Here is an 11,852-nt window from a genome sequence, read left to right on the forward strand (position 1 = left end):
CATAAGAAAACGTTGCCCAGTGTCTATTACTTGAGGGATGAGTAGTTTATGTTTACAGATGCACCCAGCAGTAACCGACCCTGCTGCTCTACAAGTCCCTACAGCTCTTGTTGTGCTCGGTAGCAGAGCTGCATTGTACATTATGAGGTTAAGAAGGCTTACCTTCAAACTTTGGTCAGGATTTTTGTGTCATAAAACTGTAGATCAATTGTGTCAAAGAAATGTAATTACATGCAGTTAATAATATTGTACTATTTTCATTGGATGTCCTAAAATGGCTCTGGTTTTCTGGCATGTGGTTTCAGTCATCTTATAAATGAATCATGAAGCCACTGTGACATCATTCGAATTTTAGGCACAGAATCATCATTATTTCAGGAAAAAAACAACATGTGAAGTTGTGTTTACTTGACCGATACTTGACTTGACTTTCATTTGTTTAGTTATTGATGTGGCCAATATCTGCAGATGTTTGTGGGGCTATTTCCATGATTTTAAATTTGAATCGCTCTGGCCAAGAAATAATTTGAACATAAATAATGTCCAATGGCCTGTGCTCTAAGATGGAAAATAAAATTGTACCAAATGTTCTGGATTGTGGATAATATAACATTCAGCTGGTTAACATTTAAAACTTACTTAAAATGTAAAACTGTAATTAGTTTTTTTTTCTCTGATAAGGTGAGCATACAAAATCCTTGATTTTCATGTTGCCTTCAATGAGAATCGGAACTTTCTCCTACTGATTGCCAGATGAATGTTACACAATTTGCATTTCAGTGTCTTGACACTCGCGGCGCGGAGCCTGGGAGGAGCACTTGAACGCAGCATACATGATAGCCCGCTGTGGATGGGGAGTGACGTGGAGAGTAATCAGGGCTGCAGGACCAGCAGTCGGAGCTGAACTCACTACACATTTTACGGAGGGCTGTCAAGCGCTGGACGCCACGGCGGAGTGTGAATAAGCGGCTTTACACATCTGAACCTTTCCCGAGAATTAAGGAGAAAAAAAGGAGAAACCCCGGAGATCAGCGCTGGGTGGATTTGGGGCACATGGAAACGCAATGTTGCTGGAAATACGGCGGTGGACTTTATCATAGTTTCACTCGAGTGGAGGCAAAGTGAGCTGCGTGATAAACATGCTCACCCCGGTGTTGGCCTCCCTGCTGCCTCTCCTGCTCCTCTGTCGGATTTCTTTCTGCCAATATTCAAGTGACCAGTGCAGCTGGAAGGGCAGGTAAGATTAAATATTCTGATTATTGATTTATATTATTTTATTTATTTATTTTTGCCAAAAAAAAAGAAGAAGAAAATATTTGAAAGTAAGTGAATACGCTGCAGCGACCTGAAGTGACTGTGACCGAAACCCAGAGACCGTGATGATATGAAACCAGGCAGCGGAGTTAAGTGCCACAAATTTGGATAATAGCTCTACACATGTAGAAACACTGCATGGTCTGTCATAAGTTTGCGTTGATTTTCTTCTATGAAAGGAATTGAAAAGTACAGTTGAGCTTAATTGTCGTCACATACACGTGAGTTTTGGTTTGGGTTGAGCTGGATTTATGAATGAGTAATTAACGGTTTGATGTCACGTGATTCATCAACTAATTTAGATAAATTCATGTTTACTTTAATCTGGAGTAATATGAAGTTATACACTTTAAATAATACTTAATAACGATCAAATGGTACCTTTAAAATCTGTTTTTCATGAGTTTATTGTCAAGATAATTAAAAAGCAACATTCAAATAATTGTGTCTACAAATTTTCCTACAGCTTTAAGTATTTAAAGTCATGATTTACATATAGGCAGAATTCACTGGAAAGTTTCACCTCCCATCAAACATCTGCTGAAATCTGTTTTGCACTTGAGAGGCTGCGCCTCAAATAGTGTGGTTTTGTTTTTCATCCTCCAGTCAGGAGGGGTAGGCAATATTCAGCACTTTGAGCTCTTAACCAATAATCTGTTGTTCATTAGTAAGCCTCTTGACTAATCTCTTTTAATTGCATGCAGAAATGATGAAGTTAGAAAAAGACTTAATTAGAGGCATGCTGAGGAGAGCCTGGTTATGAGGCTTCAGCTGCATATGCTCAGCATGTGCCATGGGTTACTTTAGATCTGTGGCAAATTTGAATTTCATCATCTCATTTTCAGGAAACTGGGCGTTTCTACCCCAGAGTCAAACCACTAGCTTGGCATGCACATGCTGGTAGACTGCTGATGGCCTCCTGCCTCTGGCTCTGCCACAGAATGACTGACAGACTGGAGTTTTCAAACCCTGACCAGGCATTAAGTTCTGGAGGGAGTCATTTGGTCATGCTGGCGCCAGAGTCCGAAGTGCTGCCCGGACAAGTCTCTTCCAGTCTCTTTGGTGGCTTGAAAGCAAGGGGAGGTTCGGTGCGTGACCTGCATTTGCACTTGCATGCAGCAGGCCCGGCTACTGTTGCTGCCGTTGTCTGCCCGGAGGCCCCTGTGTCTCACCATTCATCCATTTCTGCTTCCAAACTCTTCCCAAAGGCAGTCTGCCAGTGGTGCATTTTGCCAAAGCTCTGGGAGGAACAATGTGGTATGGGGAGTGTGTGTTGGAGCTGAGGTCATTTTGGCTGCTCCGGCTCGTGACTGGTCATGCAGCCAGTCTTGCGCACAGACAGCCTTTAATGCTTTGGAGGAATGTGGTCTAATGTCCAAAGCCTTCCAGAGGTCTTCACCTTGGTCAGCTTAATAATTTTTATTCTAGTACTCCCTGTATGCCGCATTAAAGAAAATAAGCATTTCCACAATGAAAACTTTAACAATATTGGGTTTCTGTAATTCTACACAGTTTTTTTTTTAAGTCTTGACAATGCCTGCCACTTTGTTGATGTGTGCTGACATCTGTCTCTTTCATTTCTTCCAGTGGTCTAACCCATGAGGGCCACACCAGGGATGTGGAACAGGTGTACTTGCGTTGCTCCCAAGGCTCTCTGGAGTGGCTCTATCCCACGGGGGCCATCATTGTCAACCTCCGACCCAACACCATCTCCCCTGCAGCCACACGCCTCTCTGTCTGTATCAAACCCTCCACAGATTCCAGTGGCACCAACGTCTACCTGGACCGAAATGGAAAGCTGCGGTTACTGCTGCATGAAGAAGACCAGGCTCAGGGCAAGGTGCACTGCTTCAGCATTCAGGAGGGGGCGCTTTTCATCGAGGCTGTCCCGCACATGGACATCAGCCGCCGGATCACAGCGTTCCAGTACGAGCTGGTCAGCGACAGGCTGGGACCAGAGGCGCATTCACTGGGTGGTAAGATACAGCTCTGTTTTGATGTGCCTACAGTACCATGCAGTGGTAAACATGTAAATGATTGTCTTGTATTTAATCAAAGTAGCCATGAAAAAGGTCTACAGACTTGCTTTTGATTGATTCCCTCTAGAAACTGGGTTCCTTTGTGCGTTGTCCCTGCAGTGTGTGTGCTTTGCACTAAATGCAGCCATCTACTGGTGGAAACTTTTATTAAATTGTACTCTAATAGTAGGAAACTCAATACTTGCTCCATCATACTGCTAATACTGTAGCCAAAATCTCTTTCTTTCATGGTATTATCTGTATATTTTGGTTTTGGAAGAAATTTATTTCTTGTCAAAATCAAAACTTTCACACTGTGTATTTCAGCTCATGGAACAACTATTCAGACTTAATTTGACTTGAGTATGCTAAATGCCTGTAAGCTGTAATTGTTTAGTTTAGTGGGGTTTTTTTTTGCTTGACTTGAGTGTGAAAGGCCATAGCCGAAACAGTGGAACGGTGGGCCTCTAGTGAAAAACAACTGTCTATTTTCACGCTGTGTACCTGCCAAACCTGCACAGTTTCAAGCTGCGCAAATGTGTTTTTTTCCACCTAAAGCAAAATATGAGCAGTATCAGCCCACATCTGTTTTTACGGCTCTCTGGGTTCACATATCCACATCCTGCATCATTATCTGGCACAGCAGAGAGAGAGAGGGAGAGGGTTAAAAGTAGAGGACTGTGCGTGGAGTTGTTTTCACCACATTAGTGCGCTCAGCTCAGCTCTTCAGTATGATCTGGTGCTGTGATGTGGGCTGAGATAACACTGGGATGATTCACAAAGACAGTGGTCTCGTGTCATCTGAAGCCCTGACTGGTGGATTCATTGCTACTCGGCGTCTTCTCATCTTCTTTTTTTTCTTTTCTGTTTCTTCCCTCTTTCCTATCCCCTTCCTCTTTTCTCTGACCCGCTGTGCTGGGATTGAGTTGCTCACCATCAAGCTGGAATGTATCTCCAACCAGATGTTGGGAGGACCTTCTAGGAGCATATAGGCTTATTTTTCCCCCTTCTCCCATTCTTGCTGTCACTCCCTTGGTCTGCCTTTCAACTCACTTAAATTATTCTCCCTTTTCTTCCTCTCGGCCTCACTATTTCCTACCTCTTAATTTCTTTCTGTCTATTTATCATTCTTGTATTTTCCTTTTCATTCCTTCATCCTTCATATATCTTCTCTCTCTCTTCCTGGCTGTTTGAAGTGGTCTTCATCTGTGCTGAGTGGTATTAGCAAGTTGTGCTCCATTACAGTGGAATTCATCAGGGTCCAGATGTTGGAGGGACACTATAACGTGCCCCTACACTCCTCCTTCACCACTCCTCCCATCCCTCATCCCTCGCTACTCCTGTGAAGTGGTTCTGATCAGAGTGGCGCTGCATGCGCATGGGCCAGAGAGAGATGCTGACTCGGCTCTCAACCCATTCCTGCGGTTCTATTTCATGTCTGACATGCGAGCCCTGCTCGGCTCTGCTTTGGAGGAAAGAAAAAACAGTGCTGGGTTTAGGCCTAGGCTCGCTATTCTGTCTGATGCTATGGCAGCAGGCAGGCTCACTTCAAAGGGCCTCTGCACTCTGCTCCAGGCTCTGGGCGAGGTCGGCTGCTCTGAAGTCTCCCGGCTCTCCAGCTGTTCTTAAGCCGCCTGAGCTTGTGGCTGTTTGACCTCTGATCTCCGTAGTGATGCGGCAGCGCCTCGTGTTGCTACACAAGCTGACCTAATACATGCTCACCCCTCACCCTTATAGCCTCAACTTCAGACAAGCCAGCTAAAAATAAGATCCCGCTCCTAGAAATGACAGAGGGCACAAATCTCTTTAAGCATATTTTCATCCAGAAAGTAGACTAAACTTTTTCAGATTTATGACTAGACATGTAAACTAGGTGGTTTCCAGTGGGCCAAATCCACCTGAGTGAACACTTTGAATCATTCTTCCTCTAATTCAGAGGATAGACACCCACCCTCAGCCCAGTGCTGACTCGACACCCCTCCCTCTACCTCTACTCCCTGTCCCACCAACCCCCTGTGCCACTCTGCTCACTAAGAAAAACCACAGCAGGTCTTGGGCTAATAAAGACATTCTGGTCAGACCAGCCACAGGACCACCTGAGTCAACTAATCATTGACTTGACTGCTCTCATTTAGGGCCCTTTCTCCTACTATAAAACACTCTGGAGGAGGGCAGGCAGAGTTGCTGCTCTACAGCCACCAGTCAAAGGTGAAATCTAGCCTCGGGCAAGTTTTTAAAGTACAGGGAGTTTCAGTTTAGTACGTTTTTCTTTTACATCAATTATTACCCTATAGTTTTGCTATTGTTCAAGAGAAGAAATGCTGGTGTGGGAGACTTTTCACTTTTAAGACCGTCAAAAACTCCACTTGATGTTGTAGTTGCAAGCATGTGCTGACTGTGTCAGTCCCAGCAGGCCTGCTAAAGTGCTAAAAGAGCTCAGGTCAGAGATGAAGCCTTTCCCCGTCTCCCCTGCTCTACTTATCCTTTTCATCTGGTCCTTGTTTGTCATGGAGTGTCAAGGGGTTCCTGTTGTGGTGGGGAAGCTGACTGAACAGCCCCCTTGAGCGGACACACACACACACACACGCACGCACACACACACACACACACACAGGCACACACATCCACTCATCAGCGTTTTTTAATGAGCGGTGATTAGCTTTTTTTTTTTTTTTTTTTTTTACCATTAGCCACATGCCCAGCTCTGTTTGGTGTAAAACCCAGAACTCATGACAGCTGACTCCCGCTCTGGAGCCGCTGCAAATAAATAATCATCTGTGGGGATGGAAATTACTCTGACCCCCACTTCTGTGTGTGTGTGTGTGTGTGTGTGTGTGTGTGTGTGTCTTACATGGCTGGCCCAACCACAGTTGGACATTTGTCTAATTTGCACTCAACTGGAAAGTAGCTGACCTGTCAACAAGATTTTTATCGTGCTGTAAGACTGAGAGTGCTAGAGAAATCATGGGCTTTTCCTGTTTCTGTTTGTTGTTCTTTACAAAATTTTGGCTCCAAATTCATCCCCCCTCTCTCTCTGTATTTCCTTGTAGCACCCTGTCAGCCCTGCAGTGACGCTGAGATGCTTCTAGCAGTCTGCACCAACGACTTTGGTAAGTTACAGAACTGTTTGGGAGAATTATAGGCTTCCTGCTGCTGTATGGTAGGGGAGAAATGTCCAGTAAAAACACCATTGTGTGTTTCATGAAATATAGCCATGAACAGTAAGTAAATCTTGTCTTCCTGTTTTTGTGTTTCCAGTGGCACGGGGCAGCATTAAGAAGGTGGAGCAGGAGGAGGAGCACTCGTCTGTCATCGTGCAGATCAGTCGCCTCTACAGACAGAAGACCCAGGTCTTTGTGTCTGGGGGTGTGAGAGCACGAAGCTGGACTGGTCGCATCAAGATGCCACCTCAATGTGGGGTGAAGTCTGGTGACGGTGAATTCCTCTTCACCGGGACAGTGAGGTTTGGGGAGGCCTGGATGGGCTGTGCCCCACGCTACAAAGACTTCCTACGGTTGTACCATGAGGCGCAGCAGCAGGGGAACAACCCTTGTCATGTGGACACTGACTGAGCAGATGACTTGCCCATGCTTGGCAAAAAGGACACTGGGTGGGGAGGAGAGCTGAACCAAGTGTTCATGCTGAGGAGAGAAAGAGACTGACATACTGGCCCAGTGGCACAGCCTCTCTCCTCTCCTGCTGTCTCAGACTCTTTGGAGACAAAGAGCGGAGCTCCCGAATGTTGCCAAGCAGCATGCTAGCTGGACTCCAAGTTGAACGTGATGCAAAGAGGAATGTGTCCGGACTGCCTTTTTTGCAGATGAGGAACTTCCAGGTTTTAAATGTAGCAGACCCTATTTGGTTTTTATGTGTATAAAATGTGAATGAACATTGTATATTTTGAAGCTCCACATGCTTTGTAAAAAGCTTGATGTACAGTTCTGAAGTTATTTCTTATGAAAGAAATATATAAAGTTAAAGCCTCTTTTTATTTTGTTAAAAAAAAAGATTCACAATTTAATGCCTGAATTGACGTGCTTTTCAGGTTGTACAATTGTAAAAAAAAACAAAAACAAACAAGAAACGCAACAAAAGAAGCAAAATCTTTTTTTTTTGCCCCTTGAGAATAAAAGCTTTTATTCCTTGGAACAGCGATCATCTCTGGTGTTTATATGTAAAATAAATAATTGAATAACTTAAGCAGACCATTGGTTTTGAATTTTGACTTTTGACAAAATTGACTTATTGTTAATAGTGATTTTAAATCACAATGCGCTAGTGTTATAAGCCCTCACATTCTTTGTTGAAATAAAAACACTCATATGATATGTATTATCCAGCTCTCCAAGGTTCACCTCAGCCTTGAGCTCAGACCGTCTGCCAGGGGTACAGAGAGATTGATATCAGAGAGTTGGGGTGGATTCCTCTGCGTTGGTTCCTGTGGTGATGGGGGTGGCTGTGTCTCAAGGTCAATGTGAAAGGCCTCTTTGTTCCAGCGCAGCAGACTGGTATGAGAGAGAGAGAGAGGACTGAAGACAGACCTGAGTACAGCCCTGTGACTGGGCACACAGCAGAGAGCAGCACTCTCCAACCACACTCCAAATTTTGATTGGCGTGTACAATTCTGCTCAAGATCCCTGTCAAAATGAAGGCTTTTTATTTTCATCACCTCAAATATAATACAAGGAACAACTAAAATTGTTGGAGCTCTTTGCTGTGCTTCCACACCAGATGATGCAGCCAAGTCTGGTAAGATGACATCCAGTTCACGGCAAGGGCTCTTTTTGTCTGCCTTTTCACTTAAACAGAAATGCACCTAGAACGTCTTTCACTAAGTTGCCCCACAAAGACAATTACTTTTCCAGACGGCGCTGTGCATTGAATTGAATGTCTGAATTCCAGCTGAAAGCCAGCGGTCCCAGAATTGCTCACTGGGAAAGGCAAACAGAGTTTCTATGGTAACGATGCCTTACTGTGAACCTTCTCGTTCTGGCTTTAAGAGCGAGGAGAAAGAGGGTCAGTGGGCATTTCTTGGCTTCCTCACAGGTCCGGCTGTCCTGGTTGTCAGACCTCCTGCTCTCCTTCCTCCCTGGCCAGTCAGCCTATTTGTGCTTGCACCATGCACATAACCAGTATATACATCACTGTCCAAAGTGTTGGTGCTGCTTTCTACCCTGTGCAAGCCAACACAAATTAGTCTTTGCTGCCCTCAGCTCACACCTAGTAGCACCATTCACCCTTTAAAGTCTCCATTGTCCATTTATTGTCACACAGGTTAGTCTAAAGTTAAGCATGTGCCCATCATGCCATATTGCTGCTATTATTAATAAAGATGTGAGTAAAAAGCATCAGCTTATGAGAGAGATCATGCTCATCATTATGATATGAATCTCTGCTACCTGTCGATGGCCCCTAAGGTATGAACAAGATGCCCCATTTGCAAATTTTCCTCAGAAATACAACACTAACTTATCAATGGCAGATTTGTTTTTGTAATAAAAAAGGTGTTTGTATCTGCAGTTAGATCACATTTTATAGCCAGATATGGGAAAAGCAAATATAATTTTAGAGGATGTTCAACGTATTAGCAGATCATCTTCCAAAGGATTTGGCTCAAGTGTGTTTGGGTGCAGCTCATTCAATTATCTGAATGAGTATTATATATAATCACATACAATCGGTTGCAACTTCATGGGCGACGTCACCAGTCGAGAAGGACCGGTCCTAACCAGATGAATATGTGCAGTCTTTGTGTTGGTGTGATTCAGCCAGAAGTCACTGTTTGGTCATCTCGTGGGTGGAATTAAAAAAGAGAGTTGAAAACAGTTGAAAACCAGAGGCCGTGGCAAAGTGCACTGTCACTTGGCAGAAAGAAGGGCCATTTGAGTTAAAGAGTTAAAGAGCAGGAGTACCCCAGCAGATAGAAGAGGCCTGTGAGCTCAGTGCAGTGGCTAATATTTTATGCCTCTTTGGGGAAGTGCTGGAATGTGGGGAATGTGTTGACTTCACACACACACGCGTGCGCAGCTTCCCCCGGCCCCGCTGCCTTGATTAGCCGGAATCAATAGAGTCTCTGTGGTTTTTATGTGTGTTAGTGCGTATGCCAGCACTGTGCACGTGGCCCTAACCCTAGCACACATAAACACAACGCCCCAGCAGACAGATAGCTGCCACCCACACTGAGCCACAATTCACTCTTCAGCTGCTAAGATTGCAGCTGAAGAGTGAATTGTGGCTCCAATCTGACACTATGCTGCCCTGACACTTCTGTAGTCCAGATAGTTTCTTGAATTTCAAGTGCACAATTTATTGATTTATTTCTCCAGAATAAAATACTATTTTTTCTTATGATTCCATAATGTCATTTTAATGAAGATCCACTTTGATTTAGGATTGCAGGTTCCTATCTATATTTTAGTATCACACTACTGGTGAAGCTTTAAGGCCTAAAATTATACAATAATTTCACTTAAAATATAGTTTTATAGTTTTTTTGCTAAAAATTCTTAAATCATATCTACACGTTCTCCCTTATTGTGAAAAATGTTCTTGTCAAAAGTTTAACTGCTGGATCTAATATGCCTCGTACTTCTTTGAAAAGTCCTGTAGTGCTGTATATATGCACTGGGAGTTTCAAGTTTCCACATAACTCGTGTGTAAGTTGCATAATGGAGCACGATTAGCTTCTAAACTAGTGATGTCATAAAATCGTGCTTCAGCATACACGTCTTAAATCTCTGATTTACTGTAAACATGGAGAAACCTTCCTTCTTCAGCAGATGATTTTTTAAATTTTGTAAGATAAATATTTCAAAGACATTTTTACTACGTATGTGATTTTCCCAGCTTGAGCCAGATACAGATGAACACATCAGAAAGGGTCAACAATCCAATAAGGCGCCTCCCAGAATGCTCATTAATCCCCAGTGGGTCATGAGTTTCCCAGTCATGAAATGCCTTGCGATCACCTCCATCGGCCCGCCTCTCTCACCAAAGTGCTACGGCAGGACTGAGGGTGTTGGGTGTCTCTAGCAAAAAAAAAGTGATTGTGGAGGTCATACCGCGGGCCTGCATGTCTGGATATCGGGTATCAAAGGGAATTTGGGGATTGTGCACTTCAACTGAATAAATGGGTGGTGTGCATGAGGTTGACCAGGCACTGTCTTCATCAGATGGTTTGGAGATCAGGGTTAGTTTTGGCTGAACGTAGCCTGTCAAGATAATGATCAACTCAATCTAAAAGTTGGCAGAGACTTTTGGGATCACATCCAGTTACAAAATATACAGTAGCAATGTTAAAAATGACTTATAGCATCCGATAGAAAACTCTGCTGAGCTTTATCATGTAGATTTCTCTCTTTTGGCTGACATCTATATTATGCCTAATTATTTCTGTTTGTGAATGGTTATTTGCTGCTTAAGTCTGCCTCTACAAGACTGTCTCCTTTTTCCTTTTGTCCTGCATCGTTGGCTTTTCTAAGTGACTGAATATGTGAGGCTGCTATCTGCTCACATGGCCTGCACAGAGGCCGTGTTGGGGTGCCTCTGTTCATTCAGCAAACACGCCAATGTCCTCCAGAGTGGGGGGTCCTGCTGCAAGGAGCTACTGGGAGCCCCCCAATGCTCAGAAGCCCAATAACACAGCAGAATTTGGCTCTGAGGATGTCAAGCAAACACACTGCAAATGGCACTTTTATTTGCTTGCCTTCGCGTCCCCTCCCCCAGCAGCCTTCATTTACTAGGATCCGCAGTGCCATTTCCAGCCGCCCCATGGCAACAGTGGACCTTGTCAACAGGGGGACAAGTTTCTCATGATGTCACCATGCCATGGTGTTTGGTGGTCTGTGACAAAGAGTTGAAGCTGAGATGTGAAGATGCCAATGGGATCAATATTTTCTTAAAAACACAACAGACGCTTGACTATGGGCTGTGATAAAAAACTCAAAACTCAAAAAATCTGTTTTTGTGTGCAATAATATCACAATCCTGTGTCCGAGCGCCCTCATTTCTAGTTTTTTTCATCGTCATTGTCACCATAAGAAGATCATTACAAAAATCACAATAACAAAAGCTTGTCCTGTCACTACTGCTCTCTTGACTTAATCTTGGTTTTGAATGAGCATGTTGTTGCATGCCCAACACAGCCTGTCATTCGTCAACACTCTCTCTTTGTCTGATTGAGATAATGCAATCTGCTCCTTTGCTCTCAGGCCTGTCAGACTCATGGTCAGGCCAGCAGATCTGTTGTGTGCACAGATCAATGAGCACCAGTAGCTTTGCCTCGTTGTAGGAACCCTCCTTGGCAACCAGGGCAACCCCCTCTGACCTTTGACCTGGGTTTTTGGCCTTTAGATTGGAGAAGAAAAAATGGTTCCTGTCTAAAATCAGCCATTAGAATCTGGTGGAGACCGCAGTCTGCCCTCTAGCCTCTAAAGGAAACGCAAATCTTTGGGCATTGTAGGGTGACAAAGATCATCCACCAATGGCGAGACAAGTGCAGAACGTGATGGATTGTGTAAT

The 11,852-nt window shown here is 44.1% G+C and overlaps 1 protein-coding gene across 1 annotated transcript; it reads left to right on the plus strand.

Moving 5' to 3' along the window:
• The first annotated feature begins 929 nt into the window (after window positions 1-929).
• metrnla (meteorin like, glial cell differentiation regulator a) lies at window positions 930-7,532 on the plus strand. Its single transcript, XM_053338205.1, has 4 exons — window positions 930-1,237; window positions 2,902-3,290; window positions 6,383-6,442; window positions 6,591-7,532. Exons 1-4 carry the CDS (start codon window positions 1,140-1,142, stop codon window positions 6,902-6,904), a joined length of 861 nt encoding a protein of 286 aa, XP_053194180.1. The 5' UTR covers window positions 930-1,139; the 3' UTR covers window positions 6,905-7,532.
• Window positions 7,533-11,852: the final 4,320 nt, after the last annotated feature.

This window comes from Scomber japonicus, chromosome 18 (assembly GCF_027409825.1).
Source record: "Scomber japonicus isolate fScoJap1 chromosome 18, fScoJap1.pri, whole genome shotgun sequence".
Taxonomy (NCBI): domain Eukaryota; kingdom Metazoa; phylum Chordata; class Actinopteri; order Scombriformes; family Scombridae; genus Scomber; species Scomber japonicus.

Coding starts and splice junctions, on each gene's coding strand:
- metrnla (XM_053338205.1), top strand. CDS start 1,140: ATGCTCACCCCGGTGTTGGCCTCCCTGCTGCCTCTCCTGCTCCTCTGT. Junction 3,291..6,382: donor AGAGGCGCATTCACTGGGTG/GTAAGATACAGC, acceptor ATTTCCTTGTAG/CACCCTGTCAGCCCTGCAGT. Junction 6,443..6,590: donor AGTCTGCACCAACGACTTTG/GTAAGTTACAGA, acceptor TTGTGTTTCCAG/TGGCACGGGGCAGCATTAAG.